Consider the following 23,000-nt stretch of genomic DNA (forward strand, 5'->3'; position numbering starts at 1 on the left):
TCCTTCTTTGCTTCCTCTCCTCCAGATCAGAGCGATGCAGATCATTTCTGTCCCGTCTGAGTCGGTGACCTTGCTTCCCAGTGACAGACAGGACTCGCAGTTTGTGACACCAATTGGAGGAGACAGACCACTTGAAGCAAAACGACGAGTCTAACACAGTCCACTCCTAAGATTGAAGTAGAGCCAAGCGTCCAGCTCCCTGTGACCAGATTCCATTTGCAAATTTCTCCCCCACAAGAAAAAAATCTTCAACACATATCACTGTCTGCAAGAAGTGTGTTGCTTCTGAACAATCAGAGACTTCGCAATCTCCTCCAACCGTATGTGGAAATTGCCTTGTGCCTAAACTAAATTGACGAATGCATTGTAACAGCAATTGTTTTTATTTGTCTGTTTCTTTGTTTTTTTTCCTATTTATTATGTTATTGAGCTATAAAGTGTATGTCTAAAGGGAAAGTTAGGTCAATACAAAGAGAAGCATGCGGCTTTTCAGTCGATCTATAGTTTGCCAGTGTCGCCATCAACCCTGAGCACTCCACCCCGGGAAAATCTTTGAGTCTGAGATTGGGGGAAAAATGTTAGAGATTAATTTATTGGCCAGTTTAGACTGATATTTATACCCAACTGAAAATCATCACGAGCTGAAAAACAAAAGCACCCGTTTTTTAAATATAAATTTAAAAAAAAATGATATATTATTTATATTTTTGTTTTCCTCGTTCTGCCACTGGCCACACGTGAAACCAAAACTACCTATGTTTGTTTCTGAGCAGTTTAGATCCGTCTCTGTGCTACTGACCGGCAGGTAACAGGTCCAGCTACGATAGCGTCAACAGCACGGGAGGTGACGCACAAACGGCAAACTGTAGCTTCACTGAAGGCTCAGATTTAATTGGGTTTTTTTGTTTGTTTTTTCCCAGTAGTGAGCAGTGAAAATACAGAGGGCAAACTTTTTGCAAACCTTAGCATTCCCTGCGTATTTTAGTGTCTTAACTAAAGGAAGAGGCGACTCCAGCGCCCTCGCTTCCCTTTGCCATATAGTGTTAAACGTAAGCAGTGGCGTATGTTTGCAGATTCTTCCTCCGGACGTCAGCACAGAAGTGTTGGCTGTGTTGGCACAGAAGTGGCTTTTTTTCTTTTGAAAATGTGTTATTATTTTCTTGTTTCTGCCACCAGCTAATCAGAGATCTCCTAATGAAGACGTTCAAAAAAAACAAAAGTAGAAAAACACGCAAAAAAACCCCAAACAACACAAAACGACGACCACAGTTTCTCCTGGCCTGATCAAACATATCAATTTTCTTTCTGTTAATATCTCAAGACATTAAATTCTAATAAGCGCAGTTACTCCTGACTAAAATTTAGTTATGCTTATTTGTTGTAACAAGTCCTTTCTGTCCAGCATTATAATTTCCGGTTTTTAGCTAGCAGAGAAAATCTGTAAGTTATTTTCAGTGATGTTTTGATGGAAGCCATGCTATTCTCAGTATGGCAAAGCAGACTGAACATTTCATGGATTATTCTGAGTATCATTGAACTGTAGCATGATCATGATAATGAGGATGATGATGATGATGAACAAAAGCAGGATTTTTCTTTTTTATGTTCCAAGACATCGGTCATGGCTTTATTTCTTTTTCCCTATCCGTGTGCATGCGTTACGTTTTCCTTTTTTTGAGTCTTTTCGGTCTTAAGACTTGCTTTATATTCCATTTATTTCTTTGTATATTGCGTTCTATCATTATTTACACCTTAAACAAGGCTGCCGCATTCAGAACGAGTATTCTGTACGATAAAGGGACTTTGATTAGAATAAAGGATGATGAGTTTACAATTTAACAACCTCATTTTAGTGAAGAAGAATCCAAAAAGAGAGAGACCTGGTCAGTTGTGGTGTGTTCTCTGACTGAATGAGGCCTTGTTCATCATTTCAGTATTCATGATCCTGTATTCATGTCGGCAGACTTTGAGGGTATAATGTGTGTCACTTCCGGCTCGCTTCCCTTCATTTGTTTTCTTTCTTTCTTTTAAACTTCCCGTTCTTCCTGTATTTCTTTGCTCCTCTGTTTGCCAAGTTAAACTTTGCTGTATCCCCAGATGCTTTCCCTTGTATAATATATGAAAAAAAAAAAGAAAATCAAAAGAAAAAAAAACATTTGGCTTATTTTTCACTGTAGTTAGTCTTTTATACAATAATACTGTAAGAATATTTCTTGAATTCTAAATATTACTCTTTCTAGATTTTTGAAAGCAAAAGTTTTGAGTAAAAAGTTTCTTACTTTATTTTACTATATTAGATAGTAAAATGTACGGTTATTTACCATAACCTGTCCATTATCACAAAAAAGTTACATATGGCATCTCAAGAACACGGCTGAACTGCTGCTCGTAGTTTAGTACGTCAAAAAGGCTCCGTATGAGCTCCAGATTCCTAAAAGCGCGACCTCCATCGTACTCCTCAGTCTCCGTTGTTGATTGATTGAAAAAAAAAAAAAGGAAAAAAAAAAAGATTTGTTCTTGTGTCAAATAAAAGGTGTTGTTGATGCACATTGAAAAACTGCGGCAACGAGAATTTGAATTTTCTGTCATTTTCAAACAGAAAAACACGATGTATATAACATTTATGTTGCAATAAATGTGCCATCTTTTTTTAAACTCGATCGTATGTGCATTTATTTCGCTCATCTTCCTCTCCATATTTACATTTTTCCACCTTTCCATAACCTTTGTTGTGTTTTAACGCACAGGAAGGAAGAGCTCTGAAACAATGGGATTCATTTAGACTTCCTTATCGTTTTTGTTATTTTGTTTTTGAGACATTTCTACAGTGGATTTAGGCCAAATGAGTGTTTTATAGTATGTAACTCTTTTTTGAAAGTAATACCAGTGGACCATTGTAGTCTGTATGAAAAGTACTATGAATATATGTTTCTATTTTTAATAAAGTGTGATAGCAGCGTACTGTATATGTGCTGTGCTCCTACTTTTTCTTTTTTGCAAGTTCATTTATGCAGTATAGAGACAGATCCTCGTGCCTTAACCTCCTAAGACCTGAACTCTTCCATGGCATGCATTTTTAATTTCTCTTTGATATTTGGGCATATTGGGACCTCATGAATGTAAAAACAAAGAATTGCCAGATTAATTTTTTGACCTGATTTGTGTTTCTGACAAAAATGAGATCCACATATGAGGACATTTGTTTTAAATTTTGATAGAACAGTGGCAGGATAATGTCCTCGTAAGTGGATATCAGGCTCTTGTAGAGACAAATTTGTGTTTTTAGGTCCAGACAACCCAAAATGTGATGTCCACATATGTGGACGCCAGGTCCTAGGAGGTTAAATAATATTTGAATAAATTGTCTTATATTTTGACACAAAACAAAATGACCCACCCAGCACTGAAATTGAACTTCCACAGTCATGTTGAAAAGCACAAACCTAAACAGTTTTTTAATAAATGGCTTTGGTGGAAGTGTCTCTCTCTGTAACCTGCCGTACTCAATCTGCTACTTGTGCTGTGACTGAAGTTAATGAATCCCAAAAGCGTTGTGAAAATACTGCTCTGAACCTGGAAGATTGTTGCTGTGCTGTAAATCTCAGAGCCTGTACATCTGCGCAGAATTATCTCCGTGCAGATGTAAGCATGGAGACCGCTCATTGCGTCCTGAGAGGTCTGATCTCGAGTCATTCGTCAGACTGAGGTGACAAAAGTGCTGACTGCTGTTCTGTCTGCGGTGAGCTCAGTGATGCGCGGTGGCCTTCCAGCGTTCCTCGCAGGGATAAACGGAGCGTGTGACTGTGCTGAGCTCTGGTGGTGGTGGTCGTGGGTGTGCATGTTTTCTGTAGGAGTGGGACCACCATGTCTGAAGGCTGACTTCCTGTCATGGCTGCTGGCTGAGCCAGCTGACAGAAAGTCCTTGGCTCACATCCTTGAATCTCAACCAAAGAGCCTGCTGCTCCTCCTGCTCTAACAGTAAGATCATCCGCCTCTCTGCCACTTTCAGGATGCACGCTGCACTGAACAGGCCTCTTGTCTTCTGTTTCACTTTCTAATCTCAGCTCTTTAAGATTCAAGGCTTTTTGACCATTTCAACATAGTGAGGAGAACAGGATATGATATTCAGACATTTCACAGAAACACAAAGCAAGTGCTTATCTGTCAATAATGGAAGTTTTAGGCATAAAGTGTGGAAAACAAATACGACAGCACAAAAGTAATTTCAAAGATTACTTTTACATGTACTCAAAACAACAATGTACTGCTCCTCCTGCCCACACCAGCTGCACAGAGATCCATTTTTGAAGCAGTTTAGAGTGATGGATAAAATACCTAGTCCTTGTTTTATATTAAGAAGGCCACAAAAAAGCTCCAGGGTTCTGAATTAGACACAAGAAGTCTGGTAACTTCCACAGTTTGTCTTTTTAGTATCAGATTCCCTCAGTAAGGAATCCAGGGACAACATCTTTATGAGGAGCAGTAAGACAGGGTGAAGCTTGATGAGGTTCACCTGTGTGTCTGTGTGTTAATGACCTACCTGACATTTGTGCACCCACCGTAACCTGCCAGATGTGCACTGATGGTGTAGTTAGTTATCTACACACCAAAGCTGGGAAGCAAGAGTGTCAGTAATACAGTGAAATCAGATCCAGAAAGTAGCATGGGCAAGGCACTTTATTAGGTACACCCTGCCAGTACCCAGTTGGACACCTTTTGCCTTCTGTCTTAATTTTTCATGGCATACATTCAACAAGCTGCTGGAAACCTCTGAGTTTTTGGTCCATGTTGACTTGACAGCATCACACAGTTTCTGCTTATCATGATGAGAATCTCCTGTTGCACCACATACCAAAGGTGCTCTGTTGGATTGAGATCTGGTGATCATGGAGGCCATTTGAGTACAGCAAACTCCTTGTCATATTAAAAAAACCCAGTTTCTGATGATCATAGCTTTGTGACATGGTGTCTTACCCTGCTGGGAACAACCATCAGAAGATGGCTACAGTGTGGTCACAAAGGGATGGAGATGGTCAGCAACAATACTCAAGTAGGCTATGGTGTTTAAAGATGCTCAGCTGGGCTGAGGTACCAAAAAGAAAACATCACCCACACCATTATACTACCATTGATTGGCTCATTAGATATTTGTGTGTACATTTTTAAATGGAGATCCAAGTCCAGATAGCAGCAAGGAAAAGATTAGCTGATGAATATAAATATGTGGGAACGCTAATGGATCCAAAACTGGCATTTGAAACAGAAGTGTTTTTAAAAAACTGTGAATAGAGTTTTATTTAATGTGGATATTTTAGGAATAATTTAACAATTAAATATTTAAAATAAAATTCCCACAATGGCTCGGTGACTGTGAAAAGATGAAATCAAAAAAATAAAATGCATCTCCACAATTGCTGCTACAGGTCAGTTGGGCTGACCTGCCCCTGGAAAACCTGCAGACCCCCTTATTGTATAATTGGGATAAGACTGAGGTGTGCACTGAGCATGCCCAGAGGTCCCAGCTGTGGCACCTCAGCGGAGAACAGAGCTCCCATTGTGTGCGGCTGTAACCCAACACAGTGGCTCAGATTAAAGGCTGCGGTGCCGCGTGGTCTCTGCGGACAAAAATATAAACAGTGGGCCACTACAAAGGCGAAGGGGAAGCTAGGCCCCTGGTTTAATGAAGTTTACACTGCAGTGGCAAGATCTATAAAAAGACAAGTGAATGCACCGTTTCTTTCTCCTGCCACTCAGGAGCAGCATGGATGCACTGAAAAGAGAGGCTGGGGGTGCTTTAAGCAGCACTCACTTTAATGCCACTCTGATTTGTATGACAGCTGTTATTTGAAGTTCATGGCATTGATTAGGCCCAAAGAAAATATCAGTTAGATGGGTACTGGTCACATCTAACTGATCGACCGACGTTAGTAATATTTAAACTAAACATGGTTCCTGTGTATTTATGTTATATTAAATTTACATAATGTGGTTTCAAGTACCTTTCAAAGTTGCAACGTTTATTTCTTTCATAAATAAATATTAAACATGTGTTTTTCTAAAATTAGACTGCTCTCAATGTAATCTTCATTATCTTAAGTGACGATGAAGATTATATCCATAAAACATTTCAGTACAATAGCATTTAAGCCTCAAATACACCGGAGATCTTCAGCTTTACATTATCTCTTGATTGTTTTAAAGGTCATTTGTTCCATAAATTTTAAAACAGCCTGAGAAATAAGAAGCAAACTTGATGATTATTATTCGCATCTTCTTCTGTGGCTTGTTTAATAATATTTGTCTAGCATGTGGCTACACTTGCTTGCTACAGGTGACTGTTTATGATGGAAACTGAGCATCAAGCACAGCACCTCAGGATCACTGACACTGACTGTAATCCTGCTGTCGTTTATAGTTGCACAGTGCCATTGGCACCCCCCACTAAGAGCATGCTCACCATCACAGAGGCTGCACACAAACAGTATACACTCCCCACAATCATCAGCATTTTTCTAGCATATCTGCTCAGCATAATAACTAGCTCATGCCTTTTAAATCACTCTCTGAGATACTCATTGTTGACTTTCTGGTGATGCGTTTAGGTGCAGTCAGGTGAGCTTACCATCCACTAGATGACGCTCTCGGTTTTTAAAGACATTCACTTACAAATTGGATTTATGCGTACATTATGTAACGTGGGAAGTTTTCCCAGGAGTCACAAAACTTTTAGTTTGTTTTAGAAATTAATAGAAATGTACAAACTTTTATTGTGTTACACTACATGTCAAACACATTTTTGAACTACAAGGAGTTAATAAGAAGGAAAAATTTATGAATTAATTATTTGTCAGGTGTCACCTCTGGCTACAATACTCCCCGCTAGTGCAGGAGCTTCTAAAAACCGAGCTGAACCGAGCCGAGTCGGTCCAAACTGAGTGGGGCCTGGGAGTTCGGGGGTAGTATGTGTGAGATCTGCTCCAGGACCAGCGGACTGCTTTTGAGTGGGTGGGCGGGTAAAGTGCGCTTGTTTGAGGAGGCGGAGCGGCCCGGAGGCTCAGAACGTCCTTCTGAAACGGTTCTCACTCACTCTCAGAAAACAACTCAGGACCAAATAAGTTAGCAAAGTGCGGCGCGGGCACTTTGCAAAAGAGTTTAGCTTTTAAAACCGCTCGAAGAAAACTTTTTTTCCAAACCTGGGATAAGTGAGCAAGCGAGAGCAACGACGCCGGTGAGTAACTAACTAGCTATCAGTAACTGTCCTGTGCGAGAGACTCTTTAACAGCCGTTAAACTCAGCCGGAGGAGAAAAAAATTAAACGAATAGAAGGGCCGCTTATTTTTCTACACAGCTCGTTTACTTCAGGTGAGTGGTACAGGTGAGAAATAGGTGAAGTAAAATTTGAAGATGGTGATGTGTTTCTGCCACCTGTTGCACTCAGCAGCCAAATAACGAGAAACTGCGTCAAATCAAAGCGCTACCTCTTCACTTTGGCTAACGAGCTACTGTATGATTTCAGTTCTCAGATCTGCATCCAATTAACTGTTTTTTATCTGACTTATGTTTACAATTGCTCCTGTAAGGTCACGTTGCTTCTACTGTACCTGCCGCTAGAGATTAGTGAACTCCCATTCATGTTACGTAACCTAATAATAGTTTCCCACCGTTTAAACCCTCACAGGCAGGTTTGTTTCCAACTTTTTCCAAAGTTTGGTCCCATCTGGATTTAGGTGTTTTGATATGTGAGTGGCTACAGGTGTTGACACAGAAAAAGACAATTTTTTGCACTTCACCCTCGCTTGCATCCTAACTTGCACTCTGGATGGACATCACAGGCAGCACAGGGGTCATTGAAGGAAGCACCGACCCTGTGTAGGACAGTGAGGCAGCTCACTGAGAGTTTCCTCCTTTTTGGAGTGAAAAACACAATGGGAGGAAAAAGTAACACACTTGTTGGAGCCCTTGTGTGCTAGATACATACACTGAGCATAAAAGGGTCTATTGTGTCGTCTCAGGCTTTAATCTGGCTCATCCTCCCTGACAGGACACCTTACCTCAGCCTTTCTCTCCTCCCGTTTGCGTGTGAAACTGAGTAATTCTGGCTAATTGGAACATCATGTCATTAGTCTAGTGGAAACAAACTGGAGTTGAATCATCTTCGTGGTTTGCTAGGAGTGGCCCACAAAAGTTTCTTGCAGTATTTCATGGTGGAAACTTTGGCTGTTTATAAGGCAAGATTTTATTTAGTTTCATTAAGTTAAATGCTTCCCAGGTAGCTGTTGTTTCATGCCTTATATGGCAGGTGTGTATTTGTGTGTGTGGTGGTGGGGGGGCATTTACACATTTGATCAGTGAAGAAATACGTGGGGATCAGGGTGGTTTTTCAAGCTCAGCTAAATGCCTTAGTTTAAAATCTCCTGCCAGATAAGATAACCAGAGATGAATGTCTCTTTTGGCTTATCTATCTGTCTGTCTGTCTGTCTATCTGTCTGTCCGTCCGTCCGTCCGTCCGTCCGCCCGCCCGCTTATCTGAAGGTAGTGGCAGTGGGCTGAGCAGGGTATTACTGACTTCCTCTTCCTTAGCAGTGTTATCCATTTCCTCCTGGGGGATCCCGAGATACTCCTAGGCTGCGTGACATATACTAGGAATGTCAAACACACCAGTACTGGCCCATTGGAGGCTCCAGTTGGTCCCACTGGCTTCAGTGAATGTGTAAACTGTAAAGACAGAGGGCATACATTTAGGACTTAACTTTCTTTTAATGAAGTTTTAAATTATTCTTAATGAAAGACATTGACAAAATTAGTAGGAGACAGATTAACCAGCAAATTTTTTTTTTTTTTTTTTTAAATTAGTATTCCATCAAATAAAGGTTCCTGTTTTTCACTTTTTTTAAATTACAGGACAAAGTTGGTTACTGGTTTCTTTGAGTTACTGCAGTAGAATAGTACAATATTGGAAGATCTCAAAGGAAGTGTGTTATTTCATATATTATTAAAGAGTAGTTACACTGATCTGACCCACTTAAGAGCAATTTAAAAGGACATGTAAAATCTCCCCAAGGAGTTCTTTGTTTTACCCAGGGTCTCCCCCTAGCTAGGCATGCCTGGAAAACCTCCAAAGTAAGGCATCCAGGAGGCAGATGGTTGAACTACCTTAGCTAGCTCTGTTCATCTGGTAAGGTAAACCAGGGAGGAATCCACCATTTTGCTGCAATATCCACTTTCTAGCAAATTAGAAAAACCTGAAAATAGACATGTAAAACAGCCAAATTTACAGGTGCATTGCCATGAAACCCCTCATAGTACTATGTTTTCAAAATGATTATCTGTGTCCATAAGTCTGTCTTGACCCATTTCACACTTATGTGATACATCCTGCTTTTGCCCTTTCTTGTCAGTCTTATCAGTGTCCTCCTTCCAGGCCCACCTCTGTCCATCTTTGTATTGTAACATCAGAAAAGGATGCTATCAGCAAGACAAACAGGAACACATTGAAAGGCCATTGTCCAGTGAAAAGCACATGGTGGCTGCTGATGGCTTTGTCTCCACTGGCTTCCCTGAAAAACACCGGGTGGCTCACTTTTAATATTTGTACACAGTTTGATATTTATTGCCAGCTGCGCTCTCACGGTCTAGCTGCAAATCTGTCAGCTTTGACAGACCTGTAGTTATTATGCATGTGACAGAAAAGGGCTCGATAACATTTTGTTGCCCGCTTTTCATGACTTTTCCCAGGGCTGCAATTAACAGTGTCATTTACAAGGCTCACCTGTGCCGTTTGTGCACACAGACAGAGAACTGAACCCAACACCTGCTGAAGTTATTTAGACATGACAGCTTTGAGATGTTTCCCTGGTTTAACTCATTCATATTCATGATGATACCTTTTAGCAGGTGAAGAGAAAGGCATAGTCTTTGTCAAGCATGGTAAACAGTCATTTCGTTATATCATACCTGTTAGTCACACACTTGTGAGGCCTTGCTAAACAGTACCTGGCTGTTTCTGTTGTTAAAGAATGTGGCAGAAGTTGACTCATCTCTTGAGGGATATTATGGTTTCTGAGATGTTACAGGCAACACAAGGGGAGGGCACTGTCTTCATTTGGTTAGAGCACATTACTTGAGTAGTTTGACACAAAGGTCTCTCCTGCGAAACAAGTAGAATAGAAGGAATGCAAGACAAGAAGGGAAAATGAAAGCTAGAACAATAAAGTTTCATTATTGGCTGAAAGTACATCTAAGGAATGTTTGTTGATGTTGCTGAATTATGTAGCATCTCATCTCTGACTAATCCAGTGCTTCTAAATCTTCTCCTTGCAGAGGTGGGCCAGTTGATCCAGGGAGAGGGATTTATTTTCCTTCTGCATTCCTGATGGAGTCATACAGAGTGTCTGGCATTCCTAGCAGTGGACCACAGCGGGGCTACGCTCAGCCATCCCGCCCTTCCAAGCCACAAAGTAATGGAGCTGGAACATATGGTCTCAGCATCCGAGTCCAAGGTATAGATGGACACCCATTTGTGGTTCTCAACAACCAGGATGGGGGTCCCCACACTTATATGGACCCCAGAGGTAATGGCTACATCGACACAGAAGACTCTTTTATCAACAGCTACGATGAGTATGACTTTAGACGTGGCAAAGAGGCTGAATCTAACAGCCCCTTTGTGGAGTACAGGACTCAGAAGATGTTGCATTATACTGGTCCCCAAAATGGTGTCACAGAATCCCAAGGAAAGAAACCATCCTCCCTTCTGAACTTCCAGAAGCACCCTGAGATACTACAGCCGTATGATCCAGAGACCAACTCCCTGAACCTTGAGGGTTTCAACAGCCTTCCTTCAAGGCCTGACACTGGGAGCCAGCCCCAGAGTTGGTCCCCAAGGTCTGCAGCATCTCACCGTAGGGCATCAAGCCTTGACCGGAAAAAAGATGCCACGCCGCTTGAGAACAGACAACCTACATCCCAGAGTGTGAATGAGGCAGGCTTTCCTAAGCTGAAGCCACAGCTCACTCAGCCTCAGAGCAGGCCACAGTCACAACTGTCTCAGCCACAGATCAAAGCTCCTCTTACCACCCTGAATCCAGCTCATCCCAAGCTGACCTCTAAAACTCCACATCAACCAGTTCCTCCAGCCCAGCCTCAGCCCTCCACTGTGTCGAGCCCTAGGAGCAGTGCCACCTCCAGCCTTGAGCGCACCCCTCGTGAGCCTGATGTCCTTCCCCTGCGCAGGACTGATTCCAGCGAGCCAATTCTTCAGCCTTCTTCCCGTTCCCGCCACTCCTCCTCATCTTCCACCTCTAAGACGCCAATGGATGAACAAATGGAGGCCCTTTATGCAGACACCATAAACCGTCACGAGAATCGTCGCTACATCCCTTTTATGCCTGGTTCAGGCAGAGATATTGACACAGGCTCTATACCCGGTGTTGATGAGCTCATTGAGAAGTTTGACGGCAAAGATGGCACTCAACGCAGAGGCAGGGCGGGGCGCAGAAACAGGATCAATCCAGAGGACAGGAAGCGCTCACGGAGTGTTGATAGCGCCCTCGGCCTGCAAAATAGCTCTAGCTACACGGAGCTACATCAAGGCACATCCAAGGAGCATGTCCTGCTTCCCTCACAGCTGAGGATGCAGAAATCAGCTGGAAGTCAGGACTCCTGGCTTTTAGATCACGTTGATTCCAGATCTCATGCCACCAGTGCACCTGGCTCCCCACAGAACACCATTTCTAAAGGTGTTGGCTCTATACAGGGTTACAAAAACCCTCAGACTCAGTCCTCTTCTCTATCGTTTAAGATTAAAGCGAGTGAGGAAAGTGAAAAGGTTTTGACATCATCACTGTCATCGTCATTATCCAGGCCATCTTCTTTAGCAAACAAAAAACCCGGGACAGACGCGGACGTGCAGGTAAAATGTCAGACCATTATCACTGCATCCTACATTTGTTTGTTTTAAGTTATGTTTCGTTTTAATTTAAAGTAGCATTTTTCAAAATATGATCTATGAGAGAAGTGTTCCTCTCTTTTATTTTGTTAAGATCTCACTCTCTCTTCCTGACATATCCAGGCAACACCTGATCTCCTGAAAGGTCAGCAGGAGCTGTCACAACAAACAAATGAAGAGACAGCAAAACAGATTTTGTTCAATTACCTTAAAGATGGGTAAGTCTGAACTTTTTCCCATACAAAATGTGACCAGATATTGTGAAAACATCTTGACTCAAGAACTGAGTGTTGTTCACACAAAGTAAGAAACCGTTCTGTGGAAGTAAATTAATGTGCCTTTTTTATCTGAGCTGGACTGTTTGTGATAAAAACGAAGGAATGTGGTCTTCGTACCCTCCCATCCAGGCTGTGAGCGATCCAGTTGTCTGGAATTTGTTTTCCTGCAGAATCCCACTTTTAGTCAGCTTTGTTCTTTGTGTAGTGTGAAATAATGAATAAAATCCTGTCTTTCTGTAGAGGAGACGATCTGTCTCGAAAAAAATTACATCGAGTTTGCATTTAGGCTATGGATACCAGCGAGTCTTTCAGTAGTTAAACAGTTAATACTGTCATCAGTAACAATTTCATGGAGAAAGTTACAGTTAATACAATCACTACAGTTTCTGGATGTGTTATTGAATCGGGGTATTGTAGAAGTCGAACAGGAAGCTGTTTGGGTGTGTCGGGCAACAGGTCAGGAGCCACAGGACAAATGAAAGGAAGCACAGATGGAAGTGCAGGGGCTGAAATTGAACTACATTCCCAAGGCCCAGAAGAAAAACATGCAGCAACAGGGGTTATAACGGTTTAATGAAAATCATGTGTATGAGGAGAGGGGAGATTTAAGGGGTTTGGCTTTCAGTGTCAGTCTCACCATTTATTGAAATAATCTATCGCTGCTGTCAAGTGAAAATGGCGCAACTTCAGTTTTGTTGATTTTATGTTTTCACCCGAACTAAAGGATTAAATGTTCTTCTGTGACTTTAGAAAATCCCCTGATCGTTGGGCCTTCAGACATCTGTTGATGATCTCAGAAATGGGCATTGTTCAACGCCGAGGACCAAGCTGCTTTTTAAACTCAGGAGAAGTTGAAGTTGGAGGAAATTGATGTTTTTTTTACTATTTAGAACAATGGGTTAGTCTGTTAGTTTTTAAAGACATTTGAAAATAATAGGGCTGGTGTAGAAACGTTGTGGGTGTGGTTGTCCTTCTACCCAATACTGTAAATCCTAGCTTCTTTCTCATCACCATCTTTTGTTTCAGTAATTATTATATTATTTGGGCGGGTGGCTGTAGCTCAGGAGGCAGAGCCAGGCCTGTGTGAATGGGTGACTGAGGCATGTTATATAAAGCGCTTTGAGTTCTCAGGTAGGGTAGAAAAGTGCTGTGTAAGTGCTGGTCCATTTACTATCTAAAATAAACGAAACTTAGACCTGACTACAGAAATTTACTTGCGTTTTTTATTGGAGTAGGAATGGTGAGATCTCTTAGCCCTTGTAGCCATTTTTTAAATATATAATAGAAAAAACTGAAATGTATATATTTATATAGCTGCATTTTATATACCAATGTAGTTCCGAAAATAAAATACACTGCCTATTTGGATTGTGTTTATGTGTCTAACAGTTTATTGGATGGCTATAATGGCGCTGTTTGTGCTGTGAGGTGTCACTTCCAGGCAGCATGATCCTTTCTCTCCCTTTCTAAGGAGGGGAATAAGCTACTGTTTTCCCAGAACAATCTGGGATTAACTTCTGGCTGCCACAACATTGAAATAAAGTTTTTGAAACCTTTGATAAGCAGAGTGTTTTAACGCAACTGTCTGTGTGCACGTCTGCAGGAGCAATGATAATGATGAGATGACGAAGAAAAAGGTCAACGTTGTGTTTGAGAAGATACAGACATTGAAGTCTCGGGCCACAGCAAGTGCGCAAGGCGACAACAAAGTAAGGCCATTTTATGTCATTCTGCTTGTGCACAGTGGCAGTCTACAGTTACAGTGTTAAATGCCAACGAGATGTCAAACAAGATGTCATCTTTATGCATCTTTATATCACAATTGGTGGTGATTGGGGTGGAGTAAAAGAGCAGCACCAGCTTAATTCTTTAGTCTGCCTACCATTAAATGGGTGGGAGATTAGCCAGACTGGTTTCATTATTAAAATTCATTTTTATTTAAGGCGATTGATGATTAAATATTGTGTGCTTTCATGAGATGTTAACACCAAAGCTGTTTACTGTTACCCGAAGATTATTTAATTTATCAGGGTACTACTGTCCAAAGACCTAGTCTCCATTTGTATTTGTAATGGATTAATAAGAAATGAGCACCTCTAAATTGTTTGTTTTCTCCAGGCCCAGGATCTTGCTGCTCAGACCAAAGCTCTGCAGGAGCAAAATGCTGAACTGGAGAAAGAAATGTCTGAACTGAAAAGAGAACTAGAGGAACGAAGCATGGTAAGAACAGTGCGACTGTCTCTATGACCAGCTTGTTTATGTTGGTTTTATTGCTTAACTTGTTGTTATTTGAGAATATCCTTTAATCAAGGGTTTGGCTGAAAAGGAGCTTTACAGGATTACTGTTCAACTAGCTGAATTTAAAGACTAGTGTTTGGGTGTAGCATTGACTAAGCGTAGTACAAAGGCTAACAGAATAATGCAACAAATAGGCTACTCCCTTGAAAACTCATTATTTAGTTGATCTGTTAGGTAAGGAATTAAATAAGAAGCTAAATAATCAAATATGGATAGTGTTGGCCAGGCGTTGACTTTGGGGTAAAATATGTGCCATTGATATGCTGATGGTATATCAATGGCACTGCTTGCTATACTTAAAGCACGTCCTGTAATCAAAAAACGCTGAATCCTCAAACTTACTTTCAGCAAACAATAAATAAAAATGTTCATTTCAAATGCTAAAGCTTAGTTTAAGAAATGTAAAAGACTAGATGCGTGTCTCTACTTAAACACACAAGCTGTAATAACCTTGTCATTTTTACTTACAGAAAAATCAGGCTGACAAAAGGACGGCTGCAGATTTAAAGGAGCTGCAGGAGAAGATACAGCAGAGCATGGAAGAGTACAAGCACCTGAAGGAAAAACATGCCAAAACAGAAGCTGACCTACAGACCACAGTGGAAGAGTAAGTGTAAAGGAGTTGCAAATTGCCTCCTTAAGAGGCGTATTAAATAAAATATTTTATAAGCAGTTAATTTCAAATAGATAAATGGGTATTTTTTTTTGTCAGCTGCCTCTCCAGTGACTCTCTCATCCTGCAGATGAACTCTGACTTCACCGTGTTGGATTGCAGCTTGTGATGGTAGACTATTGATTCTCCACCTGCTGCTGGTTCTGGTAAGAGTGATCCCACAGCTTTCAGTGGATCACCAAATCAAAGTCTACCATCATCAGCTGCAGTCCAACACAGTGATGAAAAAAATGACAAAATGTTTCACCTTAAGAAATTAAAAAAAGGTAATTTTTAATAAATGGCAGAAACACATCTTTAAAAAGTTGGGACAGGGCCATGTTTACAGCTGTGTAGCTTCTTTTAACATCAGTCTGTGAAAACATCTGTGAACTGAGGACACAAGTTTCAGAACTTTTGCTCAGCAGTCCATTTTCCATTTCATGATACACCAAATGTTTCAGTTGATGATCTGGACTTTCGACCTGCAGGGCAGCAGGTTCAGCACCTGGACTCTTCTACTATGAAGCCATGCCGTTGTAATAGATGCAATATGTGGTTTAGCATTGTCTTGCTGAAATCCGCAAGGACTTGACTAAAAAAATAAACAAACCCAAAAGTGATCTGGATTTGAGCATGTATTGCTCAAACACCTCTTTAAACCTTTCAGTATTGATGGTGACTTTCCCAAAGTGTAAGCTGCCAATGCCATAGGGACGAATGCACCCCCGTAACCCACACATACTGGATTTTTGTTGTTTTTTGTCCTTAAGTGATTAAAACTGGAAGTGCATGTGGTGGCATTTTGTTTGTATTGCTGCAGTACTGGTTTCTAATGACTAGCTATGAAGCCCCCACATGGGTAGTTGGGAACATACTCAAAGCCAGTGGGTGAAGCACCTCCTTTTTTCAGGTGTATCAAAAGTGTGATTTAAGTAACAGTAATGGAGATCTGTTGTTGAAACGGCCCAGACTGTTGATAGTTACTGTGGTTACCATATCAGTACCTCTGTGTTGTAGTACAACTCTTTGTGTCCCCATGAGTTTGGTAGGTTTATCTTTTACCCTCTATATTCCTGTGTGCCTGGTGACTCATTTACCATTCAATCACAGCACTAACTGTCCCGTTCCAAACTGCTTTTCGTGTAATTGTTTTCACAGTCATTCAAGTACAGAGTGTCGCCACTATTCATAGCTTCCTTGTTTTGTTTTGAGCTCTGCATGGTTGAAAAGGAAATTGTAGCAAAGTTGCCAATCTTCGAGCCAATGGTTTTGTGTTTTTAATTTGTGTAACACTTCATGAGAATTTCATGCTGTTGAAAACTGAGCTTTTTTCTTTAATTTCTTCCTGTGTCTGTGTTGGTCCTTTTATCATAATGTTTTGTTCTGTGAATTCAGGATCTTTAATTATCATTTCCTTGTTCTTCAGTTTATTATCTGTAGCTTCAGCTTAGCTGTGCTTTTCAGCTTGAAGAGTACCAAAGAAGTCTTTACTCCTCTGACTCTTTTCTTTAAAATTAATTGAGCCTTATTTCCAGCTGCAAATCAATCAGGGACATTTCTGTTTATGCCGTCTACTCTTGAATCAGTATGTTACCTTTTAAAAAAATAAATGAATAAATAATTTGTAAAAATTATAGCATGTTGCATTTGAGGCCAGTCTTTATCAATTTATTACTGTGTGGTTTTTGTTTAAGGTGTCTCACATCACTTATCATCCTCTGCCTCAGAGATGAAGAAGCAGATTAGAAATTATTGGTTTTCAATCATACAGTTATTCATTTTAACGAGTGTGCTCTAGAGGCGTTACATTCAGCTCAACCACATTTGATGCCATTTGTACATGAATTAAGGCGCAGATGCATGGGTATGTTTGTACATGTGTGCAGTGTATGAAAAGGACCTGTACCATGCTGTGACATGTTGAATGGTTTGTTAGGCTTTTCCAGGTGAAAATGGAAAGGGAGCAACATCAGACAGAGATCAGAGACCTGCAGGACCAGCTGTCAGAGATGCATGATGAACTCGACTCAGCCAAGAAGTCTGCTGCTGATGGAGAGAAAGACATGCTTATGGTGGTGAGCCACAGTGCCCTTTGTTATAGAAAGAAAAATAAATGTTTATTGTTCTTGCGTTTTTTTGGGGGGGGGTTGCATTAGGGTTAATTAACTTTATTCATAAAACAATATAGAAGATTTAAGCCTTTAAGTTCCTGTTTCACGTAATATTCAAAAGATCTAAACGCAGCCTGTATAGCAATTAACCTATCACTGATTTCCTAAATTCTTTACATTGTAGCTAAAATGATCACATTGACATTATAGTTGCTGAAAGCTTTTTTTTTTTTCTTCTGCAAATTCTGGACTAAAGTTGTCAAAATGTCTGCATTTTCCATAGGAGATGATGCAGCTCAAGGTAGAAATGCAGGAAGCTATCCTAGCCAAAGAGGAACAGGAGGAGGTGCTGAGGAGGCGAGAAAGGGAGCTAACGGCTCTGAAAGGAGCTTTGAAGGAAGAGGTGGCCGCTCATGATCAGGAGCTGGATAAAATGAAGGAGCAGTACGAGAAGGAAATAAGCAAGCTGCAGACATCTTTGGAGGAGGCCAAGCAGGTACTCAGCTTCCCATGTAGTTTCCCTCAGTTCCCTTCCTCCACTCTCCTCTACTTTGATTCCTTCTCTGTTTTCGCTTATTTGCCATCTCACCCACAGCACAATGTTACAGAGTGTTACAGAGAGGTGTGGGTATAAGCACAGTCAGGGGTACTGTAACCCTGTTTGCTGTGGATTTTAAGTTCATCTTAGGCAACGTCCTCACTTAATGTGTTTTCGTTTGAAAACGCATAGTTTTCTCTCCGTTTTGGTCTCCCGTCCACACTGAGACAGCGTTTTCCTCGAAGGAAAATGCAGCATTTTGAAAACGCTCTGGAAAATGAATACAATTGAAGACGGTGCTTTTGCATCGCAGTGTGGACAGCGAAAATGGAGACTTTCAAAAACGATGATGCATTTTTGTCATGTGATGCAGTCATGTGACCAATTAAACAAAGATAGTGGAGGGTATTATACAGCAGTTGTTTTGTTTGCTCTCAATTTTGACAGCCCTAGTTTGTACATGCTTCAGATAGTTTTTCTTCAAATTCTTTAATCCTCACTCACTAGTGTGGACGCGGAACGTTTTCAGACGAAAACGCTGTTTTCAAATCTATCCGGGCTAGGGTGGATGTAGCCTTAGAGTTTGGTCCTCTGCTTTGAAGTGCCATTATTTACACTTTCAGTAGTTACACAGTTGTGACACTGAGTATGCAGATTCCGAGGCAGTTGGTTTTAAAATAGGCAGAAAGATACGCTTGGTCGTTTTAATCAGAGTAACTACATTTCTATAAAAAAGAAATGCACGATAAGCATGAAAGGGAAGCAAAAAGGCCTTGTTGTTTTTTCTAATCTGCTGACCCTTAAAACTAATGCTCTTTAATTTATGTTGGTGAATAGTAGTTTCTCAAAACTACTTTACGCCTTAATAGAAATGTAGAAAACTGCTACTAACTCGTCTTTTCGCATGTGTTGTACTAAACCTTGAAATATTCATCAATTCAGTCTAGAGTTGTGCGATGTGAGTTGTTTGTTCTTTTCAGTGAAGTGGAAATTGACCTCCACTTGAGTTCACTGTGGATGAGCTGAGTCAACAGAGCAAACTGATAAAATGAAAACAAAACGCTATGTAACATTTAAATGTTGCTCATCATCATTTTTCATGCGAAGTCTTTCTTAATGGCTTAGTCTTCTTACAAGGAGAACTTTTTAAAATTACAATTTAGAAACATTTTTCTGTATTTGTAAGTATTGCCTTACAGTCAAGGTCATTATTGTAGCGCAGAGAAAGTTTTATCATCATTATGACGATTTCTGGCAAGCTTCACAACTGTCTTAAGAAATCTGAACCATTCCGTATTATTCTGCACCACTAGTATATATCATTTTTACCAGAAGTTGGAGTGCATCAGTAGTTTTCTGTGTTACACTTGCACCACATAATATTTCCAGATTAGTGTTAGTGATGGGCCATTCATTACTAATAAATGAAAAAAGTGCATTTTCTAGTTAGAGGGGTCGTCATCTGTTGTTTCAGAAATAGGAGAAGATGAGAAGAATAGCTTTGAATGGCACTGAAGATGCATTGTTGTCAGTAGGTTGTTTTTTGTGACCCACGTGTGTCCTGTTTATCTTCACGAGTGGAACTTGTCCTTGTTCTCAGCTTCCTGGAGGCCTGGTTGGGGTCCACAGCATTGCTGTGTAACAAGGCTCTATGAGAACACTTCCTTTTGTCAAACAGAGGTACTGCTCGCCTGAGGTCATCAGGGATTTACCCTCAGTGCATTGTAAACATTTGGCAAGATAAGGTCATTGTTTTTTCTCTTGTGAGGTATAAAAGCTGCCTCTTGTTGAATTGTTTCCTTTATTTTCCTTGAATTAATGTTTTCTCCAGTCTGGTGTATCGATTACTATGCAGAATATGAAATTGTATCCATCTAACGCAGTGGCATTCCTTTACCAGTTTAATATATGTTGTTTATGCTGGGCAACATGCAAGTAGAGAGAAAAAAAATCTAAACAAATCAGCATGCAAGGCTGCCCGATTAAAGAAAAAATCATACCCATGATTGCTTAGTATTATGTTTAACACAGTAACTCTTGTTTCAAGGAGCCTCACAATGGACAAAAGTTTTTCTGAATTGGTTTTACCTTTCTTGTTTATCAAAAGTCAACAAAGCAACAATGTAATTCTTTTATCTCAGTAATCTTGTTTTTTATTTTGTTTATTTTTTGTAATTCAATTGTAATGGCATACAAATTTTGATTAAATAGACAGTCTTGCCAGCATGTAAATGACACATTAAGTAAATAATTTGCAGTCACAGCTAAAATACATATTGTGAATATTTCACCCTGCCCTCTAACTAAAGTGCTACCTTTGTTTAGGTGCCTTCCTCTTTGTTGGCCCTGATATTTGCAGTGACCAGACCTGCTCTTGTGGACAGGAATGGTGGAAAGTGGAACGCGAAATCCCTCTGTATATTAGTTAATTGCAGTGACGAGCCATCACTAATCTAATGAGCTGCTGTTCCTGATCGCGTCACGTCCCCTCTTCTCTCTGCACTCTGAAAGAGTCGGGGTAATTGTGGACCTCAGTTGCTGATGAATGATGAGTTTGTTTCACACAATAAAAGCAGCGGGGGTTGGGACATGCAGAATAAGTGGGTCAATATGCTGCAAGAGAGGGGATGCAAGGCTGACCCCTGTGAAAGAAGGGTGGGGGGCTGCTTTGTGTCTCAACTTAAAAGCTACATTGTGTTTTTGATGAGATGAAATGTATGGAATTTTATCTAGGCTGAAAAACGTTGGTTTTATTGTTTTATGTAAATTAGCCACCGCTTATTTAACCAGCATTAGCACCATTCTTAATGTTCTGTAACTAAAGATATGTACTCATTGGGAACTAGACATGTGCTAGTATGTGAAAAATGCAGAAAGATGAGGTGTGGTGAGTAGAGATTAGGGTTCGTTTCCAGGAATGCCAGGGTTAGAGTGGGGAATGTGCACCCTGTAGACCTCCTCTTTACTCAGCTCCAGCTTTGTTATAGTGTACCTGCTCCGATCTGCGGGAGAGGTTCAGATATTTTCATTTATTCCTCTTCAGGGTGCTGCAGTTGCTTCTCCGTCACTACAGTGCTCCATATTTTCAGTGTTAGAGGCTTTAAAAGGTCTCAGCCCTTCCTAACTGTAAAGACAGAGCCTTGTGCTTATCGCATCATTTCCAGCTCTTGTTATGTTTCACCTACAGATCCAAACCACAGTGTGTAACACAGCCAGATTGTTATCACGCTCTCATCTCTAACCTCAATCCCAAATGCTGTATTCTTCATTTCCTAACTCCACAGTTTCCACACAACACTCCACAGTGATCTCATGTGGACCTAAATGCAGTTCATTTTCTGGCCTGTACTCTATCTCAGCCTGCCTCTTCAGTAATCTCTGCCAGTGTGTGAACTGAAGTCTCTCTGTCTGATCATCAAACTTGTGTAGCTCAGAGAAGAGTTCCCCCTCAGGCTTGTTTTGAAAGTAAAGACTTCAGCATGAGTCTGTGTGTTTGATGATAGCTCTGTATTTCCCAGCGTAGCTTTGGGAGCTGATTTACCAGGCGACTGGGAAGAAGAGGCATGAGATGCAGGACAGCAAGCAAGGAAGGAAATGATTATCTTGACAGAGATGGCGAGGAATTAGCAGTTTATATCTTGTTGAAATATTAGGCGATTTACTTCTTGGTCTTCAAAGAGCTGTGGTGATAACTTTATAGATTGATGACTTTAAAAGCTATGAAAACCAGGAACTAAATACCCTGCAGCTCACTCAGGTGTTCAGTTCAGAAAATGTTGCAGCACAGCTAAACATGGGTCAGGTTTGTGTAAAACTAGGCAGTGGCCTGGATTTTTGTATTTATTGTTTTTGCAGGAGCCCAATCTGCCAAAACATCTCACAGAAGTCAAGTAAAACACTCATCTCCTGTTGAGATGTGCAGAGATGTTTGTTGTTCTGCTTTCTGTTTGGTTTGGCCACAAAGAGAGGAATCTGAACCTGTTTCATACTTTTGCATCTTGTATTTGGATTAATGCCAGCAGGCTGCTTCGCCACATGAAATTAAATGTGATAGTAAATTGATGTGTGGGCTGAGGTCTCTGCGTTTGTTGTAAATTCTCTGGATTGACTTGTTGTGTGGGATGTGTATTATGGGTGTTTCTTTTCTCACTCATAGCTCTATTTCATTTCTGTCAACTTTGGCCTGAAAAAACTAGAATATATGCAGTTTTCTGGTCTCTTTCTGTTTCTGCTCAGCATTTGATTGAACTTTATTCTGGACTGTGATACCTGATTTTACTGACACTCTGTGGTCTGTGAGTGAACAAACAGTGTTACCACTGTTTGTTAAAGGCTTTGTAATTTATTTATTTATTAAAAAGTGGTTCAGAATGCTTTACTTCAGCTGTACTTTGTCTTGCTTTGAATTTTCCTTAAATAAGAAACATCAGTGCCTCTTATAGAACTTATTTGGTGCCATTTTGTCTGGTTGTTACGTCCTTGCAAAGGGGCCTTGCAAAGGGGCCTTGCACAGAGACTGTTTTAAAAGCTGGTTTCCACTCACATTTCTCTGAGGACAAGACTATATTTGATTACGCTTTTACCCAAGGAGATTTTAGTACTTCTCAGGTTTCACATTTTAATTTGTACTTCAATCCTTTCTTTCATTAGTACATGACAGGTCTCCTGTTGCAGTTAACCTTAGTTTCGGGTGTCTGTCAGGTATCTGTTTTTTAAATTAAAGATAGCTGTTGTGTTTGTAATACATACTTTGAGTAGTTGAACCAAATCACAGCTTCTGCACTCCCCGAATAAGTTTTTCAAGTTTAATTTCCTGATATCAGGGTTAAGTTCAGATAATCTGACATCATGCAGAAAAGGCGGTGAGCTCTACATGACCTTGGGCAGTTTTATTTTCTTAAGTCATGTGTGTGTAGTAGTTCCTTTCCAACAAGGACCGCAAAGAACTCCATCTATCTAGCTGTCAAAAACTTAAACTCCACAGTGACAAGAACAGGATTAGTTAGAATAAGCAAGTGACATGCCGATAAATGCAAATAACACATCAAACACTCCCTCTGGTGTTTTGTGCACTGACAATGTATAAAAGACTTCCTGTAGCCTTTAGTGCTTATTTTAGCAGATTTGCATACCTTTGACCTCTGTTTTGACTAAAGTTGGGAAGGTAAGAAAT

The 23,000-nt window shown here is 40.6% G+C and overlaps 2 protein-coding genes across 11 annotated transcripts in view; both read left to right on the forward strand.

The window, feature by feature from the left end:
• The window catches only part of tcf12 (transcription factor 12), an 83,830-nt gene extending 82,255 nt beyond the window's left edge, over window positions 1–1,575 (forward strand). For all 9 annotated transcript variants that reach the window (XM_004543071.3, XM_004543073.3, XM_004543072.3 and 6 more), the window contains one exon: window positions 26–1,575. The gene's annotated coding sequence lies outside the window, so the exon portion shown is untranslated. The remainder of the gene's footprint in view (window positions 1–25) is intronic.
• Window positions 1,576–6,909: 5,334 nt separating this feature from the next.
• cgnl1 (cingulin-like 1) overlaps window positions 6,910–23,000 on the forward strand; it is a 34,012-nt gene continuing 17,921 nt past the window's right edge. Inside the window, exons 1-8 of one of the 2 annotated variants that reach the window (XM_004543075.3) lie at window positions 6,910–7,228; window positions 10,321–11,911; window positions 12,071–12,165; window positions 13,829–13,934; window positions 14,344–14,445; window positions 14,994–15,130; window positions 17,115–17,253; window positions 17,573–17,785. In XM_004543075.3, the coding sequence (XP_004543132.1) occupies window positions 10,373–11,911; window positions 12,071–12,165; window positions 13,829–13,934; window positions 14,344–14,445; window positions 14,994–15,130; window positions 17,115–17,253; window positions 17,573–17,785 (2,331 nt within the window). In that variant the 5' untranslated portion in view covers window positions 6,910–7,228; window positions 10,321–10,372. The other variant, XM_004543076.5, reaches the window with a different exon arrangement.

This window comes from Maylandia zebra, linkage group LG1 (assembly GCF_041146795.1).
Source record: "Maylandia zebra isolate NMK-2024a linkage group LG1, Mzebra_GT3a, whole genome shotgun sequence".
NCBI lineage: Eukaryota > Metazoa > Chordata > Actinopteri > Cichliformes > Cichlidae > Maylandia > Maylandia zebra.